The 27,016-nt window shown below is 37.5% G+C and overlaps 1 protein-coding gene across 1 annotated transcript; it reads left to right on the top strand.

Annotated features, from left to right (window-relative positions):
* Nucleotides 1-2,956: 2,956 nt before the first annotated feature.
* LOC121430322 lies at nt 2,957-13,317 on the top strand. The gene is made up of 7 exons (XM_041627600.1): nt 2,957-3,455; nt 7,986-8,243; nt 9,170-9,475; nt 9,938-10,084; nt 10,692-10,816; nt 11,471-11,576; nt 12,698-13,317. Exons 1-7 carry the CDS (start codon nt 3,425-3,427, stop codon nt 12,793-12,795), a joined length of 1,071 nt encoding a protein of 356 aa, XP_041483534.1. The 5' UTR covers nt 2,957-3,424; the 3' UTR covers nt 12,796-13,317.
* The last annotated feature ends 13,699 nt before the right edge of the window (nt 13,318-27,016 follow it).

Here is a 27,016-nt window from a genome sequence, read left to right as displayed (position 1 = left end):
ATTTCATGATAAGTTGAAGGTCAAGTCTATATAGTTACCGTAGGGAAACCGACCCCGACTTGTTAGCCCGCGAGCGATCACAACGATTCGGAGATCCGTATCCCAACCGGGAATATAATAGTATCATTTAAGTAGAATATTAAAAACAATAGAGCAGACTAAGTTGTAGGTAGATGTGCATTAAAACTGAATGTTTATTAGAAATATGATGCAATTGAAAATATTTTTTATACTTAAAATTCGTAGATTAATTTGGCAATTATTGTTGTATACAGTGATGTCAACTTTAGAGCTTGTTGAACATGTTGAATACGAGTGAAATTGTCAATGAAGTAATGCCATTTGACGGAATACGCGTAAAAACAAAATTAAAAAATACTATACTTAAAAAATGCTTATGGCATTCTAGATCGTTACAACGTATATTGTTTATAACCTATTACAAGTGTAAACTACAATTCAATTTCTACAAGTGGATGAAAGTTGGTGTGATATGGTCTAATAATCATAAGGATATTGAAAACGTTCATTACACACCTGGAAACCTCTCTATCCAAGTTTTGTATTGATTATGCGTGAAGTCGGATTAAGGGGGTTTAGCTAAAAAGATTTGTTATCTACTCAAGAGATGCAATTTTTATCTTTTCACGTTCACCTGAAATCATTTTCTTTTGTTCAATACTTGAACATAACCTATTCATTCAGCCCCCTCTGATAGGTGAGAGATGAGAATGGTTTTGAAAATACCAATAACTAACTTCCTTTATTTATCGCTTAATATAATTTTAAGGTTTTATTGAAGATATCCCGTGTTATTGAAAGTATCAACTATCAAGGCAATTTTCCTAAACATTAAGTTTAGTTTGAAAATTTATTATGAGCCCGCAAGTTGTTGGCCAAAAATGAAAACAGGAATTTAAAAAAGAGTGAATTACGACGCAATTAGATACGTTGAATTTTATTCAACGTATCGGAACTTATAGATTGAAAGGTTTTTTGATGAATGCTGAAAGAAGGCTATCTCTGCGTTTGATAAACCATACCGCATTGTGTTTAAGCCAGTTTTATGAAACAACTTCTCGCTTACGATCATCATATAGTATATGGTAATTTTCACATGGTTATTTTAAGCGCCTTTAGCATTTTTGTGGGACACGCTGCTCTTTCAATGGTCCATTTATGGCGGAGTTTATACAGAATTCTCACATTTGTGGGGAGAATTTCTTGAACCATAGTTTAATAATAACAATAGGGGTATTTATTTTATAAAGTGCACAATTACTAGTATACAGTGCTCTATATGCGCTTTATGACCATTATAAGCTACTGAAATTCTTTTATCGGATCGTCCTAGAATAAAATAAGTAATTGAAAATCACGAACAAGATTCTTCTCCTTGATGTGAAAGTTCTATCTCGATATATATATATTTGCTCGTCTCTTTGTTTATATGTTTATCAATCATTGCCATTGCAGCTTGAATTTGAATGACTGAAATATTTTTGTTTTATTTTCAATTAATAAAAAACAATTAGATTTTGTATTCAGTGAAGAGTGAAATATGTACGTGATATTGAAATGTTCTTGTGCACGAAGTATGCGCATTTGAACTCATTATTTTATTCTTGATCTGAATCTATTTTATCTATAATATGAGAAGATAATTATTTAAATCTCAATGTTAGCAAAGAACCTTGAAATTAAGTGTCTGTTTTTTTTAGTGGCTCTTCGAGATATTCAATAAAATTCATATCACTTTTAATTTCATCCTAAATGGCATAATAAAGGTAGATCATTTTTTTAATTTCGTTAACCAGGATTTGATTCAGTTTGTGAGCCCCCCCCCCCCCGGTCCCCTCATCTGTGTCACCTTCTTTTTTCTTTCCGCTCGTAGTTTTTCCTTTCGGTTTTGAATCTTATTTTATTCTTTATATAGGCCTATATATATATAGTTAAAACAGAAATAAATACTCCGTAATGGAAATATTTTTTCACAAATTTTCGCCCATGTTTTAACTATTCATTGGACGAACTCCGAGCAGAACATTCCCACTTTGTTAATTTATATATATATATATATATATATATACATTATATATATATTTATGTATATATAAATATATGGAAACTATAAGGGATGGGCCTCGCATAAAGGAGGCAGTTGCCCTATTTACTATTGATTTGATCTTTTATTTGATTTATTTATTTTCACATTCCAATAACAAAAGTATATACAAGACAGTGTAATCATTTTTCTTAGCATAACATTACAATAAGCAAATGGCATAATTCGTAACATATGCATATATACAATCTAATAATCTAATTGAAATATATTTATACCTCATAAATTTCTTTTTTTTATTAAAACAAATAGCAGAAAAAAAATGTGGGAGACCAGAGCTTGAAATTGATAAAGGCCTCAAAAGGAAAGGGGAAGTAAATTCAGACAAAAGTGCAATAATCCATATACACGTGCCTGAAGTTTTGAGCTTTTTTAAGGCACCGATTAAAGTTAGGTTTAAGCAGATATCTAGGCCCTTTTGGCGTCATGAAATAATCTTAAAACAAATTGTCCTCATTGATTCCCTTGATGTCGATTCAGCCAGCCCTAAAAATCGAACATATCGCGGCAAACCCGAGCATTATTCCATCATGCTAGTATATAAAAATGGCAGGGCGGTATTGTTGTCACTCGGGAAACTCCCGTCTTCCCGTTCGTGACGAATCGATATCAAGACCTACTGCTAAGAATATAAACCAAACACAACAATAGGATGATCGAAATGTGACAGTCCCCCATTCATAAAATGATTTCATGATTTTGTTTGGTAGATAGCGCTCCACATGCGTGGAATAACATAATTATCGCACGTCAAAACGGGCAGACATACACACCTCCGTGCACGCTTAACCCACAGTCGACATGCACACACACACTCCCTTCTCTAAAGAGAGGACATTACCACTGCTTGCGCTGAATATACACTCCCGCGGGGAGTTCGGTGCATAAATGTTATTCCATCGCTTTTTTTTCGGTTGTCGTGTACGAGGGTTTTTCAATCGTCAGCCGCGCGCAGCACCATTTGTTGTATGGAAATTATAATGGTTGTATCGGGGTTATATCCCATAGACTAATGCATGTTCGTAAACCGCTTTGGTGAAAAATTGGCAGTGGAATACATAAATATGCCGTGTCGTTGAAAGTTGTGATCGTGTATCTGCTAATCATCTTGCATTTTATTCGCATTTCGATCTTCCGTGCATCACCATATTTTGTCAGCCTCATCAACTTAAGGCGATAGTCATTGTTATCACACCGCTCATCTGTCAACCCATCCATCATCTTCGTTGTCATATAAATCTTATTCATCGACTCCGTTTCATGCGTTGATGTCACGGAGCTCAACTGTAAACGGGTGGTATGGGCAACGGGCAGTCTGAATTGAAGACGAGTGAGTATTATCTGTTTCTTTCAGTGCGTATGTAACTGTACGGGATATAGTTTTCGAGTGCATACTCTGACCATGGAGCTATGACTACGAGACATACCGTGGATGGATGCATTATTCCCATCCCAGGGAGTATGTGGAAGCGAATTCGAGATCTAGAGGCTTGTGTTAGTAGGTCCATGCTTACTGTAATCATTAGTAGGTCCATGCTGTAATAAACCTCTTATTGAACACCAGACTCGTTACGTCACTTGGATGCATCCAGATTAATGAGTGCATCTGTACTGCATCATGTTCTCTCTCGTCATCTCCTATTATATTTGCCTATATATACACTTTGTCCATCCCCCAGGCCCTCTCTCTTCATCTACCTCCGCCCTCCGGCTTCTCTCTCATCTCTTTTTTTCTTTCCCTTCCTCTATACCCCAGTCCGCTCACTCCCTATCTTTTTATCCAGCTTATAGCTCCCCTTCTCCCGTTTCTCCCCCCTCTCACTCTTAATCTACCCCCCTTTTTCTCCGACCCGCTCCCTATATAGCTCTCTCTTTCTGCATGGTCCCTTCTTTCCATCCCTGCCATCTCTCCTCTGGGAAACTTTCTGTTGTAGCCCCCTCCACAAAGAGCGATTATCTCTCTCTCTCTCTTTATCTCCCCTTGATATTTATCCACCATTTTCCTTCCATAGATCTATTCTTGCTGCTATTCTGTTGTAATACCACCAATACAACAATAATAACAACGATGTGCATAAATTATATCCCTATGTTAGTTGCAATTACAATCATCGGAAATGATAATCCCATATTGTCGAAGGATTTCCTTTGTAGAATCCTTGGATGAAACAAACCATTACTTCATCATGGATATATTTAGAATTTATATCACGTTCATGGCCGATAGGCAAGCATACGTTGGCCGCCATCACCACGCAATGCGATACCATTTGATCACTAAAATACTGCGGTGTTGATCTAACACCAGCCCGGAGTCCACACCGGAGAAGTGTTTTAACAACACCAATTTCGTTTTGGTCTAACACCAGATAGGTGTTTATACAATACCAATTAGTATTCAAACAGCATCGATTTGATTACAAACACATTTCGTACTGCTTCTCTGGGCAATATAAAGCCAGGGGCCACCATCACGCAATGCGATACATTGATGTGGGTATACTTATAAAAGAGAAAGAAAATAATTTATGGAGAGACTTTATTTTAAAGAGTTAGTATCCATATTATAAGGTACTTAATCGACTTTGAATGGAAAATTGTTTTCAATACTTACCAGGTGGTACCTGTATCATGAAGTTGGTTGTATTGTAGCGCAGTCACATTTCCCTTATACGGCGGCGTACGGCGACTCGAAAACAGCCATTTTTATTAACATACCAGCTGCATTATAGATTTTTGAATAAAAATGAATAAAAGGCTCTTTTCGACTCGCCGTATGGGAAATGTGACTGCAGCAGGGGAAATGTGACAGTAGCAAAGAGTGACGCACGACTTAACACAAGAACTGGTGAACTGTTCTCCTGCTAAATGACCTAGGGGCAGGGGTCACGAGCACCTCCCCCGATCGGCTGGCAAAACATCATCAAATGGCAGAGGGAGAAAGAGAAACTGAGTGAAAAGTGAAACATAAAATATTATATGCCATGCAGATAGACTCATATTCGGCAAATAATAATGTAGAATATTATGTAGTAATACGTATTTAGGTATAATTTCTATCACAACCATGCATAATATTGTGTCCTCATTTTTAGGCATGTATAAATTTTAGCTCGCGCTTCTCGATGTACTCTGTTATTGTAAAATATGTTTAAAACATGCGGGCATTTACAGATCATTGTTATCAACAATTCCTTCTCGATTATCAATTTGTAAGATAATCCTGTTTGCGTGTACCCACAACCAAACTTTGTTCCACTTTTCATGATTTGTAAGTGAGATACGAAGGCTATATTCTTTATTGGAATACGCAAGGTCAGTATATTAGTCAGGGGCGTAGATAGCGGGGGGATGGGGGGGGATGCATCCCCCCAGAATTTTAGGTGGGGGGGATGGTGTGTACAATCATCCCCCCCCCCCAGGTTTCTGTGGGGGAAGAAGCAAAACTATACAGTAATAAAGCAATGAATGCTAGTTAAAATCAATCAATAATAATAGCAGTAATAATCATAACGTACAGCAATGACAAACATGATCAAAATTGGACTTTTATTCAGAGTCAATCATCTTATATGCATTTACAACTTGCAAGTTTTAAGTAATAACAACTGTCTTGCGTCGTCATATACATTTAAGGATCGTTATTCAGAGTTTCACCAAGTACATTTCCTTATAATAATTATGTATTTGCAAAGGAGATAAGTTCAAAATATTTCATTACAGATTTAAGAAAGTGTCGCTTAATCACCCCCTTTCAGAGCAATTGCTTTCATAACACATTAACACTGTTCAAACGAATTAATAAGAAATTACCTATACACATACACTGACCCTTTTCCCTGCTGGCCATGTCCTCAACTCCTACTTTGCAAAGAAAAGGTGAATATTTTCAGTCTCTAAGGAGCGAATTAGTAAATGAATGATTTTGGAATGAAAGTGCAAATTTTGCATGGCCTCAAGTGATATCCGAGGTTTTTTTCACTCAATTTCAGTGATTTCTGTACGTGATTTCTGTACGTGCGCAGTCTTCTAGGTTTGAAGGTTATAAACTGTTACATTTCCTTACCTATGTTTTTATCATAATCATCATAACAAGGTACATAATAAGAAATGAATCGAAATTATAACAAGTTACTATCTATACAGTTTACTTCCGACAACCCGGTGAGGTTTATTTCATTTCCATACTTAATTCAATCAAGCCTTTGTAATCATGGTAATTTTAAACAGAGTGTGTTTATCATTTTAGTGTCCGCATATCTGCACGTGGATAAGAAATATAATGTTGAGCTTTTTTTATTTTACCCCTATTACTATAATTGTAATTGATATTTTTTTAGTTATTTGGCTGTTTATTTGCTTATTCCTTTAGTTGTTGATTCATTCGTTTGATCATTAACAATATCGCTACTTTTAAAAGAGTATACTACTATACTAGTAAAATAAGGAATACTAGTTATTCTAGATCATGTTTAGCAGGACTGTCATGACCAAGATGATAACTAGACATCCGACAAATGACATTTCTCTTATGATCATCTTTACTCATTGTCATTAATCAAACAAAAGATTACTGCCATGAAAAATGTGCAAGGAAGTTTGTTTATTACTGGATGCCCTGTTTATTGCTGAAAGCAAAGTGATTAAAAGACACACGAGATAATCCATGAGGCAGATCGTGTTATTTTGTTATCTTTAACTCGTCTGCTTTGGCCCATGATATTTTGTTTTTATCGAGTACGTTATCTCCTTCATTCTTTATATTTATATATTAATTATATATATATATATATATAAATATATATATATATATATATGTATATATAAATATAAATATATATAATATATATATAATATATATAATATAAATACATATATATATATATATATATATATATATATATATATATATATATATATATATAATATATATTATATATATATATATATATATATATATATATATATATTATATATAAATATATATATATATATATATATATATATATATATATATGTATATAAATATATATACATATATATATATATATATATATATATATATATATATATATAAAGTATGACCCAGCTAGGGATCATGCATCCCCCCAGGTCTAAGGACCTGTCTACGCCATTGATATTAGTTATAAAGTGATATCTTCATGGTATAGAAGTAATGCATGCAATGTCCTGTCTTAGGTTGATATATGAAAAAAATATCGCGCTTTGCACTTGCGCTTGCATATATGGTTTAGTGATACAAACGCCCTCTTCATTTATCCCTACAGGCAGACCTTCAGTGTAATCCGTGTCAAAATATATAACAAATCAGCTCGCGCTTGGTGCTTACATTATTTATGTATCTATCAGGTCAGTTTAAAAAAATAAAAGTCGCGCTTCGCGCTCTCATTAATTGTGGTGTTGATACTAACAAGCAGTCTTTAAGCGTCCCTCGTTTGGGTCAGCATTTTTCAGCTCTGGCTTCACGCTTGTATTGCTTATTTGTTTATATAAGCATAATGTATCCTGTTCATGAGTACAAAAAGTCCTTTAAAGGTCCCGGCCGTTATCAGGTCAGTTTATGAGAAAATTTCAGCTAGCGCTTCGCACTCTTATGAAATACTCAGCAAAAAAGTACGAAACTTCAATCTTCATGGGAATCAGTGACGGACCGTGACCTGGAGGAGACAAAGCATTGGAGGGGCACTGCATTGTTCACAAACAATACAGTGCCCCTCCAATCAATTGCATTGTCTTGATAGTTATTAGCAGAGAAAATGCATGCATGGACTACCATTTTACGATAATTACATCAACGACGAGGATGTTTCATATTTCAAATATATTCTTTACCTTGCAGCAATCTCCGAGGTTCAACTATGGCGAGTTAGCGAGAAGGTGATGCCTGGTTTGCAAGACAAACTGGGCGAGATCCTAGGCCTCAAGGTCCAAGAAGTGAGCGATATCCGCAACTCTTCAGAACTCTCGTCCTCCCGGGAGGCCACACTGAAGATCCTCATCCAATGGCAAGATAAGCAGAAGAACAGGAACACGGCGGAAACCCTGACCAAGGTTCTGAAGACGCTTGACATCTGGGAGAAGGGCCTCATTGATCCAGGTAAGACAAGTAGAAGAACTTTAACTCTTCAAGCACCTTAAGCAAGGTTCTTGAGATCCTAGACAGCTGAACAACTAGCACCCTGCATGAAAAGGGGTCGAAGAACATAGATGTCTGGGAGAAGAACCACCCACTCTTGGCGTGGATACGTGACCCTACGCGAGGTTCTGAAGACACTTAGCATCTGCGAGAAGGGTCCCATTGATCCAGGTAAAACAGACTTATATCAGAAACACGGCTAACAATCTGAATGGTGGTCTTAAGTCCAAAGATCTCTAGGAGAAGGACCTCATAAATCAGGGTAAGATAAACAGAAGAATTGGAAGACTGTGAAACAAGATTGCATCTTTTGAAACATAGGAGAATGGCCTCGTCAAAACAGGTAACACACAGTAGGCATGTCCTGGTCGTCAACGTTCATCTGGAGAAAATCACCCCCTCCCCCGTGGACCGCTTCATTAAAAATGTCATCAATGACACAACATGTCATTCTCTGACAGTCGTCATGGTTACAGACAGAGATAAGCACTTTTCAGCCAATAAAAACCAAGGATCTTTGATAAAATTTTCCCTGAATTGACTGTGCTACATTGGTGAATTAGTTAATCGCGATGTTGTTTTATAATTATTATTATTATTATTATTAGAAACATAGTAGTATTACAGATAGGCCATAATATTGTTCAATCTTTAAAGACAAACCTGTAAGCAAAAGCTGGAATTATTAATACCTTCATGGTTCAGTATATACGGTTCATCTTTGGAATAAATATAATTGGCTAAAGTCTTTCTTACAATGTATTCAGTGATATTTAGTTATTATTTCACTATTCCTTTTCTGCAGATTCACCACGTTTATGATTCCTCAATCTTTCAAATTCAAAGTTCATGACACTTATCAACATTCATCCTTATTTCTTTTAAAGCCGATAATGATCATCTGAAGTACGTCGTGAGTTCAAAGAAGGACGTTCCAGGCCTCTCTGAAATGCAGGTCCAATGCTTGGCAAACCGCATCCCGACCGAGAAATACGTGCCACTCGGTCTCAACCTCGGTTTGCCTTACCGCGATGTTGCGGCTATGTGGACCGCAGCAGAAGGGCATGTTCGGAACGCGGCGTTTGAAATGTTAACCACCTGGGTAAGAGGAGTGGAACCGACCGTCAAACAGGCGGATACCTTGGTCAAAGTCCTGGTGGCAACGCAACAGATGAAGCTTGCCGATGAAGTCCGTAAGTAGATTCCACAACTCAACGATGTTTCTTTCACGACATTCGTATTCCCTTCCATTGCTTGTTTTGTTAAGTTTTGATAATTTTTTTCTTAGTTCATCACCCTCGTTCCGATCTTCGATTATTCTCCCTTCGCTGGATTCGTGTTAAATATCACTCTTTTCTGAACAATGGATTCTTAAGGACCACTTAAAACTGATACACCATACAGAGTATTTTGATAAAATAATTGCGTTGAACAACTTTGCTTTCAATAAAGTTCGCGGGCATACATGGTTATCTTGTCTTTCAGGTCTTCGACAGGTTTTTAGGATGGAAAGAGCAACATTATTTTGATATAAAAATGTGTGAGTGAAATGTGAAATATTTTAACAGTAGCTGGTTGAATTCATTTTATTTTTGTCAGTCATGCGTCAAAAGACTCAGAAAACAAACGAATGTTTCCCCTTGTTTTTCGTACAGGGAAAGGAATTGGATTAAAGGTTGATCTTTACGAGATGAAGAAAGTGTATCTCAAAGCCGAAAAATTGAAGAAATATCTTGGACTGGACGAGGCGGGCAATCTCTGTTTCCTCGAAGAGAGTGAGGACAAGACGGAACAGGATAGATGTGAGTTTGTAAAGCAGCGTGATAGTAATAGTGAAAGTGATTCTTGTGATGATGATGATGGGGATGGTACATGTATTGATTATTTGATTTTGATGATGGTGATGTTGGTGTTGGTGGTGGTGATGATGATAATGGATGTCATGGCAATAACAATAATGATGGTGGTGATGATGGTGGTGGTAGTGATGATGATGATGATGATGATGATTGTGATGAAGGTGATGATGATGATGATGCTATTGGCAATGGTAATGATGGGGATCATAGTAACGATGGTGATAATGATGATAGAGGTGATAGTTAAATGATGATGGTGATAATGGTGGTGATGACGATGATGATAGTGGTGGTGATGATGACGGTGGTGATGATGACGATGATGGAGGTGATGATGACGATGGTGGTGGTAATGATAGTGATTGGGGTGATTATGATGGTGAAGATGATGTTGGTAGTGGTGATAATATATGATGATGTCTGCTGGCTACGGTGGTGTTGATACTACTTAATACAATTTTCCCCAAAATAACATCACTTATTCATTAGCTTCACAATTGCGGTCAACACGATCAAATTACCTTTCTTTTGTTTTTCCTTTCGCAAACAGATCTTATAAACCTATACACCTTTAACACTAGTAAGACGGATAAGAGTAGCCATGGGTCTCCTGTTATAGTTTCTTTCTCGTCTAAATGCATGGCGGTCGATAAGAATGGCAAGATATACTTCCAGGTATTTTGTAGTGTAAAGTTTCACATAAATTATTTAGAGAAACATATGGAAACAATTATGATGATAATGATGCATTTTTAAATAGAACATTATTGAATAAATTAGAATTGAAAACTCCACGAAAAGGACACTGGCATGAGCTGGTTTAGGTGTATCAAATTTAGTTGCCGGTTGCCGTTAGTAGTTTATATTCCTATTTTCATCATTTCATTTTGATAAATGTTTTTTTTAATGCTTAAATAACCAAACAGGGAAATCATCTCAGATTGGCTGCTTTCCCAACATTATTTTCCATTAATCACTAATCTTATATTTTGAGGACCTGGCTTATGAATGGTACTATCATTATTGAACTTGAAAATCTTATTATTTTACCTACCTACCGACCCACCCACCTACTTATTTATTTATTTTTGATGAATTTTAGTAGGGGGGTAAGTATCCGTGACCTGAGGCAGATTTTCTTTTACAAATGAAGCAAGTACTCAAATAACAACACACTTATGAAGTTTTTGTTGTTATTATTATTATTATTTAATGACACAAATGATTTGTTTTAACTGGGAATAAACTAATTAAATCATAAAAGCTACAGAGATTATTTGCTTCTGAAAGGATTGTTATTTTTCTTCATTTGTATGAAATTCTTTTCAGCCTGTTGAAAGTAATGCAAAACAGATTAGCCAAGCCGACGAACGATTCTTCTACTACCAGACTGAAGATGACGTGCTCTCCACACTCAGAAGTTGTGTCTTCACAAGTGAGTTATGAATTTTTATACATTTCGCTTAGCACCACCATATCCTGGGGAACGTTTCAATAACACATGTTGTCAAGCAAGTTATCTGGTCTGGCAACTTCCCTTGGTTTTGATTGGCTGAGAAGAACTGTTACCATGGTAACTATGGGATAAAACAGGACTTGTAGGCTAAAACATCAGTGCATCGTGTGAACAAATTGAAAACTCATACCGCATAGGAGTCAAAGTGTCAGTTATGTTCACACTTATATATTTGAGCATTTTAATGGTGTAAATCACATCTTCACATACAGTACTAGTGCACCATGTGGACACACTGTCAACGCGTAGGTTGTATTGGTGTCGACAGTGTAAAAGTGAATTGTGTTCACACGAGCATTTGAACAATGTGATTCATGTCTCACTTTGTCCACACTGCCATGTGAACACACTGTGTTCATCCAACAGGGAATCGTCTCTGGAAATGTCAAGGTTTTGCACTGACGAAGGCCCAAGGACATGCCAAAAATGAAATTTAAAGTAATTCCTCTTATATATTCAATTTAGAGAAATTAGATGCAGCCTGTTGCATAAAACTTTTTACCTGAGAAAACTCTTACTAGTAAAAACTGAAAACTAAGGTAGTCTAATTTCTGCCATTGACTTTAACAAAGGCAAAAACTCAACCTGAGTTTTCTCAGGTAAAAAATTTATGCAATGGGCCCATGGTGTTTCTTATTTTTATTTCAATTGCTGTTAAAAGTATCAGTTTCCAACACTATCGAAGTGACCTCAAGTAATTTGTGACCATATACACTGTAAAAACTGTGGTGTTAAAACTGACACCAATTGGTGTTAATAGAGGACCACACCCTGAGGTGTTAAAATTACACCCTAGAGATTGAACATAACACCAAAGAGTGTAAATGTAACAACCAAAGGTATTGTAATAACACCTATAGGTGTATAAGTAACGCCACAAATTTAACACCGGTGTAAAAGAACTGGTGTGGTCCCCTATGTACACTGGTTAACACCACAGTTTCTGCTGTGTAAAATCATGAAATTTCCAGCCACAGATGACCTAACAGTATCTATATTTTCTCCCTAAGTACGTGAATTCTTCTCCTTTATCGCTCTAGAATACCTCTGCGTGGACTCTTCAAATCAACCTGTCATGGGGGGCGAAGGTGGGAGTGTCGTTAAGTTCGAGGAGATTTCTTCATTTAAAAGACGCTGACAGCTGGAACAACTCAAAATGGATGCATTTATGGATGCATGGTCGGTGTAGCAGATAAACGTTCAGATTTTCTGTGTTTTACTCTCAGTATATGACGTCATGACGTAAGAGTTACTCTCATCGCTTGCAATAATGGCCATGCAAGTTTTATAGTGCGATTAAAAAACACGGTCAAATTCGTATGAAAGTTGCACTGCACCATGTGCACAAGGTTTAACACTGGATTTTGATTTTGGCGCAACTTTATTGGCGATGACTAATGTTAAGAGATGGTTATGTTAGATGGACAAAGTCTGTGTTTGACGTTAGACAAAGTGTTAGTGTCATCTCCACAAGTTTGGTTTCTGTATGACGCGTCATCAATGGGAGCGTTATATGGTGTGTCACCCCAGTGAATTATCACTGGATATTATGAATTTGCTATCAGTCAATTGGCTGCCAGAGTTCTACACTGTAAAAACTGTGGTGTTAAAACTGACACCATTGGTGTTAATAGAGGACCACAACCTAAGGTGTTAAAATAACACCTTAGAGATTGAACATAATACCAAAGAGTGTAAATGTAACAACCATAGGTGTCGTAATAACACCTATAGGTGTAAAACTAACACCACCAATTTAACACCGGTGTAAAATAACTGGTGTGGTCCTCTATGTACACCGGTTAACACCACAGTTTTTGCTGTGTAGTAGCTTAAAAAATTGTCCGAAAGAATCACTGAGATGTTCTTTTCTGAACCTTCAGTTAAGAACTTTGTGAGAGGTTTAAGGAATATTACATCAGGGGAACGTCTTACAAATAGTTGAACTATGGAAAGCCAGCAAAGTCAACGTATTAAATGCACGATTGTTCAAAAGATTTTCTAGATATGAATGTACACTGTAAAAACTGTGGTGTTAAAACTGACACCAATTGGTGACAGTGTTAATAGAGGACCACACCCTGAGGTGTTAAAATAACACCCCAGAGATTTAACATAACACCATAGAGTGTAAATGTAACAACCATAGGTGTTGTAATAACACCTATAGGTGTAAAACTAACACCACCTTTTTAACACCGGTGTAAAATAACTGGTGTGGTCCTCTATGTACACCGGTTAACACCACAGTTTTTGCTGTGTATATCCATGAAGTCAATGATTTCTTGACAGTTTGGTGCATTCTCCTTTGTTTACAAAGGACATCTTGCAAATTTCCTGTCGAAAAAATTATGGCACTGATGGATTTCCATAGAGTTACGATTTATTGGATCAATCGTAACACTTTGTAAGACGGGACCCAGAAATATATGAGCCTGCAGTCTGTGTCAAAAAATGCAGACCAGCATTTTCACAACAGCTAGAGGCTTGTTCACAAGACAATATTTTGTGTATCAACTGCAAGCACAAATTAAAGAGGCTGCAAATTTAGAACAATAAAGTATGAATATGTATCCATACTTGTAATATATGTAAATTAAGATATTTATAGTCCATATATCATTGTAATATCATGATGAATATGTCCATGTACAATCATTTACTGCTATCATAAGAATTTATAATGTATATTGATGTTTAGGTGATTATAGCTGATAATTTTAAAATAATATTTCTAATACTGAAATTTTACCATTCAAATCACATTATACCAAGTACCACTGTTTTTAATAGTTCTAAAACACGATGCACACACAATAGTTTTTTTTTATAAAAACTATGTTTTACCATTCATCTTTCATATTTCTATTCTATTCTTTGCGGGATATTTTTCGATTGTGCTTTCACCAAGAGGCTTTTGTTAAACGAAATTTTTGTTTAGTTATTTCCCCTTTTCTAAAGTCTCATTCATAAATTGAATCTAGAAAAGAACGATACCCCAGGAAGTGATAGGAGAGTAAAAAAAATTGTTAGAATTCTAAAATATTCCATACTTTGGTCATACAAGACTCTGGAGCCCGTATTCTGAAGTCGGGTTTAACTTAAACTCGGGTTTAAACTTGTGGTTTAAGTATGGATAGCCAATTGTTACATAAATCACTAACAGTAGAGATATCATATTTCAGCTCATTTGGCTCTCAAATCATTCATAATTGTCTGGGAAGTTTGAATAGATGATTGCTTTCACCATCGATGAATCAGGAAAGAGCACGGTAAACATAAGAAACATACAACTTCATGAAAATTTTGACACTTTTGGCTCCCCATAATTTTAGCACAGAGTTAGACCATGGTCTAAGTTAAACCTGACTTCAGGGGAGTGTTTCATCAACATTTTTGTCCGACAAGTTGTCAGACCTGAAAACTTTCCTTGATTTTGATTGGCTGAGAAGCATTGTTACTATGGTAACTGTCGGATAAAACAGGACTTGTCGGATAAAACGTCCGACAAGTCCTTTCATGAGACGCTCCCCAGAATATGGGCCTGAAGGTATAAACTTACTTCAATTTATCAACAGTGGTATATTCTATGTACATGTCAAATTGAGAATCCTGTATATCCTCATGAAAATGATTATGATTACATAATCAAAATGAAAATATTCATATAAAACTTAACTGTGTTCTGCAGGCGCGGATCCAGGATTTCGAAGGGAGGGGGGCCCAAATTCGACCTGATTTTGGCGCCCCTGTGTACTTTTCGGAAAAATGGCGGCCCCCATAGGCGGCGGAAGCGGGGGGGGGGACGTGTCCCCTCCTAAATTTTAGACGGGGGACGGTCCCCCCTAAATTTGTTTATGATAAACTTTTTTTTTTTTTTTTTTTTTGGCTGGGCAATTTGTTTTCCTGGTTCCCCCCTAAATTCACGTGGAATCCCCCTGAAACGTGTGTTGTCCCCCCCCCCTAGGTTGATGGCCTTTTTTTTTTTGCTTGTCAAAAATTTTTGGTTTAGCAACTCCTAAAATTTAGGTTGATAACCTTTTTGGGGGGCGCTTGTCCAATTTTGTACCTGTGTCCATCCCAAAAATTCAAGTGCACACCCCCTACATTTTTTGGCTTCCGCCGCCAATTTTCGTTTTCGTTTGTTTCTTTGAAGGGGGTAGTCCTATAAGTCACCTCTTAGCTTTATTCTCTAAATCAACATAAATGTATAATATCATAATCCTTATTTTATAATGACCGCGCGAAGCGCGAGCAATTTTTTTTTTGAAATTGTATGTATTTTTTCCTAAAATTTGAACATTCTGAAAAAAGATGTGCCTGCAATACTGCGAACGCAAAGCGCGAGTATAATTTTTTGATAAACGTTTTGAACTGATTGGAAAGGTAGGCCTACCAGTCCTGTTAAAGACTGCATACAGTTAGCCATGAAGACGTTAAAGATTTCAACAATCAAATAATGCGAGCGCGAAGCGCGAGCTGAAATTTTTTGACATTTCTACATAAAGAATGGAAAACTTTAATCAGTTTTTGTAATCATGAACAGGATAGCTATACAGTATAACTAAACAATTGATGCGAGCGCAAAGTGCGAGCGGAAAAATTCTAGATTTAGACCTAGAACGGGACACTCTATTCATGTTTCCTAAATCATGAATAAGATGAGTAATGCAAGCGCGAACAGAAAATGTTTGTATACGTTTTGAACTGATCGAAAAGTACCTTTTAAGGATTGCTTGCATTTAGACATGAATACATTACATATTACATATTTCATTAATCAAATAATGCGAGCGCGAAGCGCGAGCTGAAAATTTTTGACATTTCTACATAAAGAATGGAAAACTTTAATCAGTTTTTGTAATCATGAACAGGATAGCTATACAGTATAACTAAACAATTGATGCGAGCGCGAAGTGCGAGCGGAAAAATTGTAGTTTTAGACCTAGAACGGGACACTCTATTCATGTTTCCTAAATCATGAAAAAGATGAGTAATGCGAGTGCAAAGCGCGAGCAGAAAATGTTTGTATACGTTTTGAACTGATCGAAAAGTGCCTTTTAAGGACTGCTTGCATTTAGACATGAAGACATTACATATTTCATTAATCAAATAATGCGAGCGCGAAGCGCGAGCTGAAAATTTTTGACATTTCTACATAAAGAATGGAAAAATTAATAATCAGTTTTTGTAATCATTAACAGGATAGCTATATAGTATAACTTAACAATTGATGCGAGCGCGAAGTGCGAGCGGAAAAATTCTAGATTTAGACCTAGAACGGGACACTCTATTCACGTTTCCTAAATCATGAAAAAGATGAGTAAGAGGGGATCTTCCTACATTAATAATGCGAGCGCAAAGCGCAAGCAGAAAAATGCTTGTACACGTTTTGAACTGATCGAAAAGTGCCTTTTAAGGACTGCTTGCATTTTGCCATGAAGACATTACATATTTCACAATCAAATTATGCGAGCGCGAAGTGTGAGCGTAAAAAAAATTCGAGATTTCGACCTTGAACGGGAAACTCTATTCGTGTTTTGTAAATCATGAAAGGGATGAGAAAGGGGATCTTCCTAATACGAGCACAAAGGGCGAGCAGAATTTTTCGATATTGTGATCTGAAACTGGATAACTGAATGAAAATGCGCGCGCGTGTTTCAGATTTACACCTAGAATCTAGGCATTCTAAACAATCTTTTATCATGAAAATAAAAGCGAGCGCGAAGCGCGAGCTTAAAATATTTGATATTCAGATCTGATATTTCAAACACTTTGTAGGAAACTTGTAAGGTGGATATAAATCGCACTTGATAAAGAGCTGATATGTTTCATTATTACTTTAATTTTGAGACATAGGACCTTGACATCCTTAGGACACGTTATCATATGAATATGATGACTATATATCTTCCTATTCATCTTGCTAAGCGCGAGATAAAACAAAAGTGACAATTTAATTATTAAATTGATATCTTAGTATTAATGCATAATGAGGGCGCGGAATCTGATGATATTATGGCCTGAACACTGAACATTTCAAGCACCTTTTTATTCATGAATAGGATGCATCATTAATTAGTTGATATATTTTTAACCATTAATGCGAGCGCAAATCGCGAGCAGAAATTTTTGATAAACTGTCATGAAAAGGGGATTTTAAGTAGTTTGTTATACAATCAATATTGAGACATACATAACCTGCCAATCAAAAATGCAAGCATAGCAGCGCTAGCTGATGCGTTTTGACAATCAGACCTGAAAAGGGATATAATATAATGAAAATAATAGGTACCTGATAAATCAAATTCGCGAACGCGCAGCGCAATTGGAAAATGTTAATATTCAGACCATAAAACTAACATTTTTACAGAGCACGTTTTAAAAATCAATATGTAAATCACAAAAATTAATGAAAGTTCGATTTCCAAGGAGAAATATGTTTTGTATACTGACTTCCAAACTTGATATTCAAGCTCCGTGTTGAACAAGATATTTTGATCACTTAACAGGCAATGCGAGCGCGAAGCGCGAGCGAAAATTTTATATAGTGACATAAAATATTTTTTCCAAGTCTTCCTCTCATCTTATTTTATTCATTCGTCTTCCTCCTTTTTTTTTTTCTTTTCCTTCCTTTTTCTTTCTCCCCCCTTTTTTGCTCTACCAATAGGGGGTCCGGGCCCCTCGGGTCCCCACCTGGATCCGCCTATGCATGAAGAAGATGCAATTGAATAATGGTTTTATAATGATGTGTTCATGAATAAATGTAATATCACTTTAACAAATAATCGATGCGAGCGGGAAACTCGAGCGATTTCTATTTTAACCATTTGATGCTTTCAATTCGTTTAACTTCTCATCAGAGTAGGCCCTGCTAGAATTATGTAAGCGGGATCCAGGCGCGGATCCAGGATTTCTTAGGGGGCCCTAATTTCAAGTCAAGTAATAATCGTTCCGAAATATTGACTCCCATTGCCGAATGGGTAATGTCTAGTTCAGTTACTTCTCACAGAAACCTCTCTTGCATTGTAGGCATTCTTCGTTCTTGTGGGTACTCCCATTATTTTTTTCTTTTCTACTTTTTGCTTCAGGGGTTGAAAAATCTTACGGGGATGACGCCCCTGTATCGCCGCGTATGAAAACTGGTTGTGCAATAACTAAATTGTATATTCTGCATGAAAGAAAATTAATATTTTATTTTGGGTAAGATATTCTTGAAAAAGATATAAATTTACATGTCTTTTATTATAAAGGTGAGGTAGATTCAGTAGTCAGCACTCAGCATTTACTAATTGGGAGTGCACTGCCTACTTTGATCTGTAAGTGTTTGGATATATTATATAATCTTTTGTTATTTGCTTGAATTCCATTCAAAACAGTGAGTTGTCTTGTCAATCCTAATCAGCAAACATTGGCTCTTCCGCTCTTGCAACAATCATATAAAGTATCAAAAGGTTATGCATCTTATAATCTTGCTCAAATTTTATATACTCCAAATAGATTTTCAAAAGAAACAAAATGCGTGTAAACGGTGTACACTGTGAAAAAAAGAGTAAATTTACGTTGGTCATTTTTTTGTTGGGTAATATATACGTTGGTTATTGTTTTGTTGGGCATTATGTGCCCAATACTTAGGCAAATTTTTACTCTGCCGCTGCCAAAATACAGATGTCCAATTGTTGGGCTAGTAATTGCCCTGCTGAGTGGTAAATGTTGCGAAACTTTACGATCACGAGTTGCGCTTGCAGCATGCTACACACGGTCGATAAGATATGGAGGAGCTTCTAGATGACTGGGGGCTGGGGAGCCTCGCTGAATCTTTCATAGATGAGTTGCTTAAACGTTTTTTTAATTTTTTTATTTTGGACTTTACGTTAAGCATAATTTGTAAGGAATTTGTCAGAATAGGCCTACATACATGACATATATCTGACGCTGTTTTGTTTTTGCTTCACTCACTTGAGATATGCACTTGCACTTGTATGCAGCGTTATTGTGCATGCAAAGCACTTTCGGATAAGGTCTCCGGATCGACACGGACCAGGTACACGAAGTGAGTGTAGGCCTTGCCCAGATGTTGGGTTAATAACTTTATTAAAAAGTTGGGCAAATTAATGTCCCCCAAAATGTAGTTCAAAATATTACCCAACAGTTGGGCACATTAATGCCCCAACAACGTTGGGTAAAATATTGCCCAGTAGTTGGTAGGGTTGACTATCGGCCCAACGTTGGGCAAAATATTGGGTAAAATATTGCCCATTTTTTTCACAGTGTATATAAAAGAATATAAGATACTAAAGATAAATTACTGTAAAAATATACTTTATTGTCAGTGTCTTTATAAATATGAAAACAATGCTCTTAAGTTCGCATCATTTTGGACGATAAGTTATTATCTCTCTCTTTCATACAATACTAGTGAAACATGAATTCCAAGGTCCCATGTATCTTGTATACATCAACTATTTCAAGATGTAACAATAAATGTAAATGATAGCAATGCAGTTTAGGCCTGAGTAAATCCACGTAATATTTTCAGTGGAATTCGTTTAAAAAAATAAAACGTGATTTCCCACTGTAGGTTAGAAAAGAAAAGGTGTCGTATCATCAACTGTATATACGCATTACTATATGAAACAAAAAATATAGGAACGATATAAACCATAGAGTTATTTCAGTTATTTGAGTATTTGACGATTCGTCAAAAAATAAAAAACGCATCCGAAACTTTCACCATTACAATGAAAGTATCATTTATATTATTGCACACTAAAAAATAAAGGTTCAAAATTGAACTCCGAAAGGTTCTTGCAAAATCAGCACCCAATGGGTTCAAAAATTGAACCCCTGATTTGGGGATTAAAATTTGAACCCTGCGGTTGGGGTTCATTTTTGCACCCTGCGGGTTCAAAACTGCACCCCTAAATTTCAAATTGAACCCCTATGGGTGCAATTTTGAACCCGCAGGGTGCAAAAATGAACCGCAACCGCAGGGTTCAATTTTTGAACCCAAAATCAGGGGTTCAATTTTTTAACCCTTGGGTGCTGGTTTTGCATCAACCCTTCGGGGTTCAATTCTGAACATTTATTTCTTAGTGCTTGCAAGTAAACTTCAAAATTTCTGTAAATAATATCTATCAATATGTCCATCAGTGTTGTAGTCAAGGCTCAAACCTCCAAGGCCAAGGCTTTAATACCCAAGACCAAGGCATCAATCCCCAAGGCCATGCCTAAAAACCTCAGGGCCAAGGCATTTCAAACTTTCAATATATGGAACAATGAGCCAACAACAAGGCAGCAGTTCGAATATCAGTTCGGCGCCCCTACATGTAGGTCGATCATCAATTTGCCCCCCCCCCCTTCGAACATCATTTTGGCATCCCTTCGAACTCAATTTGCCTTCCCTAGTTCGAATATCATCCCCCCTAGCTCGAGTATCAATTTTGCGCCCCCCTAGTTCGATCATTAATTTGCCCCCCCCCTTCGAATATCATTTCGCCCCCCTAGCTCGAGTATTAATTTTGCGCCCCCCTAGTTAGAACATCAATTCGGCGCCCCCTAGTTTGAGTATCAATTTGGCGCCCCCTACCTCGAACATCGATTCGGCCCCCTCCCTAGTTCAAGTATCAATTTGGCGCCCCCACTTCGAACATCATTTCGGCGCCCTCCTAGTTCGAATATCAATTCGGCGCCCCTACATGTAGGTCCAACATCAATTTGGCGCCCCTACATGTAGGTCGGTCATCAATTCGCCCCCCCCCCCGTTCGAACATAACTTCGGCCCCTAGTTCGAACATCATTTTGGCATCCCTTCGAATTCAATTTGCCTTCCCTAGTTCGAATATCATCCCCCTAGCTCGAGTATCAATTTTGCGCCCCCCTAGTTTGAACATTAATTCGGCGCCCCCCTAGTTTGAGTATCATAGGCGCCCCCCTAGCTCGAACATCGATTCGGCCCCCCTCCCCAGATCGAGTATCAACTTGGCGCCCCCACTTCGAACATCATTTTGGCGCCCTCCTAGTTCGAATATCAGTTCGGCGCCCCTACATGTAGGTCGATCATTAATTTGGCCCCCCCCCCCTTCGAATATAATTTCGCCCCCCTAGCTCGAGTATTAATTTTGCGCCCCCTAGTTAGAACATCAATTCGGCGCCCCCTAGTTTGAGTATCAATTTGGCGCCCCCTACCTCGAACATCGATTCGGCCCCCTCCCTAGTTCAAGTATCAATTTGGCGCCCCCACTTCGAACATCATTTCGGCCCCCTCCTAGTTCGAATATCAGTTCGGCGCCCCTACATGTAGGTCGATCATCAATTTGCCCCCCCCCCCGTTCGAACATCAATTCGGCCCCAGTTCGAACATCATTTTGGCATTCCTTCGAACTCAATTTGCCTTCCCTAGTTCGAATATCATTTCGCCCCCTAGTTTGAGTATCAATTTGGCGCCCCCTACCTCGAACATCGATTCGGCCCCCCTCCCTAGTTCGAGTATCAATTTGGCGCCCCCACTTCGAACATCATTTCGGCGCCCTCCTAGTTCGAATATCAATTCGGCGCCCCTACATGTAGGTCCAACATCAATTTGGCGCCCCTAGTTGAATATTAATTTGGCGCCCCTACATGTAGGTCGATCATCAATTCGGCCCCCCCCCCGTTCGAACATCAATTCGGCCCCAGTTCGAACATGATTTTGGCATCCTTTCGAACATCATTTCGGCGCCCTCCTAGTTCGAATATCGATTCGGCGCCCCTACATGTAGGTCCAACATCAATTTGGCGCCCCTAGTTCGAATACCATTTCGCCCCCCCCCCCCTAGCTCGAGTATCACTTTGACCCCCCCAGTTCCAACATCAATTTGGCGCCCCTAGTTCGAATACCATTTCGCCCCCCCCCCTAGCTCGAGTATCACTTTGACCCCCCCAGTTCCAACATCAATTTGGCGCCCCTACGTCGAACATTAATTCGCCCCCCCCCCCGTTCAAACATCAATTCTGCCCCCAGTTCGAACATCATTTCAGCGCCCTTTTGGTTCGAACATCATTTTCTTTCCTCCTCTTCCTCTTTTTTTCTTCTCGTCCTTTCCCTCTTCGTCTCCCCTTTTCTTCTCTTCTTTCCCCCTTTCTCTCTTTCTTTTTTCTTCTCTCCTTTCTTCCCTCTTCCTCTTTCTCCTTTTCCCCTTTTCCTCTCTCTTTTCACCCTCTTCCTCTTTTTTTCTCCCCCTCCCTCCCTTTTCTTCTCTTCCTTCCCCCTCTTCCTCTTTTTTCCTTTCCTTTCCCCTCTTCTTTTCTCCTTTTTTCTTCTTTTCTTTCCCCTCTTCTTTTTCTTCTTTTCTTTCCCCTCTCTTTTTTTTCTTTCCTCCCTCTTCCCCTCTCTCCTTTTCTTTCCCTCTTCCTCTTTTCCCCTCTCTCCCCTCCCTTTTCTTCTCTTCCTTTCCCCTCTCTTTTTTTTCTCCTTTTCCTTTCCCTCTCTTTTTCCTTCTCTTTCTTCCCCCTTTCCTCTCTCTTTTCCTTCCCTTCCTTCCCCCTCTTCCCTTTTTCTTCTTTTCTTTCCCCCTTTCTTTTCTCTTTCCCCCCTCTTCTTCCTTCCCCCTCTTCCTCTCTCCCCCCCCTCTTCTTTTCCCCTCTCTCTCTCTCTTTTTCTTTTTTTCTTTCCCCCTTTTCCTCTCTTTTTTTTCTTCCTTTCTTCTTTTTCTTCTTTTTTCCCCTCTTCCCCTCTTTTTCTCTTTCTTTCCCTCTCTCTTTTTTTTTCGCCGAAGGGGGGGGGCCAAGGCCCCCTCGGCCCCCCCCATGGATCCGCGCCTGGTGTCCTGTGGCGATTTTACTATCATTCTCGGTAAGTTAGTTTATATGAATTCATTCATTGTGTCGTGAGAGAACAGGTAGATTTATATGGTGTGATAATGGACAATTATTTTTCTATTTCTTCTCCCTCTTGACAAGGGGGCTTATTTTACCTTCTTATAGATTCTTATTTTAAAATCATAAAAAAAACATTTTTGAATAAATAATAATAATAACAGTTATTTATATGCACTATACACAAAAAGTATCACAGCGCTTACAATTGTTAGAAATAAATATAAATATCAATGTTAAGTAACAAAAAAGTGTAGAATTATATACATTAAATTATTTATTTACCGGTATATACTTATTAGTTAGTGTCTGACTACATTACACACATGTATATAGATTTTTTTTTAAATATTGTTTTCTGTCTTACTATTTCAAAAGCATTGGTGCATCTCATTTTTATACATTTTATATTTTTTTATGCATGATTCTGACCTTTGTTTACCTTATATTTCATTAATCTTGCATATAAATCTTAAGTCAGTAACTAAACCATCAAATCAACAACATTGCAATGTTTTGATAATTTACACATTTATGAAAATAGCTTCTTCCTTCATTATTGCTTGGTTTTCCTTTTGAAAATAAAAGTGAATATATGCCAGGTCCGAAATATCCTTGTACAACTTTGAATCCATGACTTTCTAAAAGTTGCATCATTGATAGGCTGATGAAACTTAACAATACAAAATATATTGTCAGGGTCATGTAATTAACATTGGAGTTGTATAAAAAGCCGAATTGACCTTGTATAAGCCTAGATGCCGAGATATACATCTCGTCAAAGTCAAATCATAGTAGCTGTAGTATTCTGAAGGCACAGAATCAGAATCTGCATAATGCATAATGCAGAGTCTGAAATAATGAGACTAGTTCACCATGTACTGTGGCTGCCTCTACCAAATTATTTTCGACAATGACAGAGAGTTTGCAGTCTAGTATTTACTCTAGACATGGTATAATTGGTCAAAGTGTCAAATTTGAGTCTGTACACGTAGACTATAGATGTAGCACTTGGGCGAGTACTGTAGAAGGCTAAATCAACAAACCTCAAGAGTCAAGTTTGAGTAGGAATGGCGTAGGCTTGGATTAGACTCCATTGTACTGGATATCTGAGTCACTTTGACTAAGTATGGGTTCATTATCACTTAATTCCGTAATAATTCAGAAGCCATTAGTCAAATTTGACCCGTCAGAAAGTAGAGTACTGAACATGTGAATTAGTATAACAGTTATGTAATAATGTTATTGTCAAATATATTGGTGAAAACGTATACGATTCATATTCAATAAATGTTAATAATATTTTGATACAATACACATAGTACAAATCTTGTATGCCTATCATTTATATCTTTTATATATTTTGCTGTGTTTGGAATAAAGTGATATGGTTTGTGTGAATGGATGGACCATATGCATTGACGTCATTACGCCGCCATCTTAGATGCATAACCCTATCTAGGCCGGGGTATTTTGAGAGTTCATAATGGCCGGGGGGGGGGACTCCCAGGCCCCTCCTTGAGATCTAGGCCGTCGATCGCACAATTGCGCTGAAAATTGGCACGCAGGTTGACTGGGATATAATCTACAAAAAAGTATAGTACTTTATTTCATGCAAATTGCTATTAATTGGTTATGCTAATTTATGCGTAATTTAGTATGCGAAATCTGAACTTTTTCCCCTAACTCCCTAAATAAAGCTCCAAAGGTTCAAATTTTTGGTATAGAAACTTTTTGTGGTTTTCTTAGCAAGCGTTCATGAAAAATAATTGTGATATCAGATCAATATCTTGCAATTTCTTATGTATATCTTTGTTTTTTCAATGAAATTTGTTGCGGCCTCTTCTGAGATCATAAATACATTTGTAGCATAAAATGAATACATTTAGACCAGCAAAACTAAAACAAGTGGAATGCCTCTGGCCGTCTCACCTGCATCACGCGGTTCAATATAGCAGCAGTGCTCACTTTGAATACTACTCTAACTCGCACAAGATGTTCAGTGATACATGGTTACTCTTATTTCCCTTTTTTATGAACTAGACCAATAAACTTACAGATATATGATGGTTATTCAACAAAAAACCCCAACATGGCCAAAGTTCATTGACCTTACATGACCTTTGACCTTGATCATGTGACCTGAAACTCGAACAGGATGTTCAGTGATACTTGATTACTCTTATGTACAAGTTTCATGAATCAGATCCATAAACTTTCAAAGTTATGATGGTAATTCAACAGATACACCCAATGCGGCCAAAGTTCATTGACCTTTGACCTTGGTCATGTGACCTGAAACGCGCACAGGATGTTCAGTGATACTTGATTACTCTAATGTCCAAGTTTAATGAACTAGACCAATAAACTTTCAAAGTTATGATGGTAATTCAACAGATACCCCGATTCGGCCAAAGTTCATTGACCCTAAATGACCTTTGACCTTAATCATGAGACCTGAAACTTGCACAAAATTTTCAGTGATGCTTGATTACTATTATGTCCAAGTTTCATGAATCAGATCCATAAACTTTCAGTTATGATGGGAATTCAACAGATATCCCCAATTCGGCCAAAGTTCATTGACCCTAAATGACCTTTGACCTTGGTCATGTGACGTGAAACTCATGCAGGATGTTCAGTGATACTTGATTAAACTTATGTCCAAGTTTCATGAACTAGGTCCATATATTTTCTAAGTTATGACGTCATTTCAAAAACTTAACCTCAGGTTAAGATTTGATGTTGACGCCGCCGCCATCGGAAAAGCGGCGCCTATAGTCTCACTTTGCTTCGCAGGTGAGACAAAAAACTGATACATTTATGATTTTTGTTTGAAAACTCAATTTACATTGACTTTGTACACCAAATCACATTTTTGAGCAATTTTTGGTCGACATGCACTTATATGACGTTGCGTAATTCTGGAACCACGTACCCCGGCGATGCAAAATTGGTCTCAAAAGTTGCGCAAGACTTGAAAGTAAAAAGTTGGCGAGCGGCGCGGTCAATAAATTTCGTGCAGTGAAAATATTGCGCGAATCATTGAGGCTCCGAGGCCCCCCCCCCAGCCTAGATAGGGTTAAGCCATTGCCCTGCATAAGTATTGGTGATCTGCAGCTGACACATCTGTGATAACTCTGTTTACATGTATCTCTATATCCTCTGAGGGAGGGTGCTATGAGAATATGATGTCACATGCATAAGGTCTATACTAGATATTCAAGAAATTTCAATTGAATGTATTGACAATATTGAAAAAAAATCTTTAAATGGCGTTTTTTTCAGCAAGGGGTGAAAATTATGATAATCATCCTGATCATCATCTTAAATCATCTTCGTCATGATCTTACATCACCATCATCATCACCACCATCATCAACATCATCATTATCATCACCATCGCCACCACCACCAACACCATTATCATCACCATCATCAGTACCATCTTGACTCCTACACAGTAAAAACGCTGTTTAAAATTTTTATACAATGCTGTTTAC

This window comes from Lytechinus variegatus, chromosome 16, assembly GCF_018143015.1.
Source record: "Lytechinus variegatus isolate NC3 chromosome 16, Lvar_3.0, whole genome shotgun sequence".
In the NCBI taxonomy this organism is placed as follows: Eukaryota; Metazoa; Echinodermata; class Echinoidea; order Temnopleuroida; family Toxopneustidae; genus Lytechinus; species Lytechinus variegatus.
Note: the sequence above shows the minus strand (reverse complement) of the source record. Positions and strands in the feature narration are given on the sequence as shown.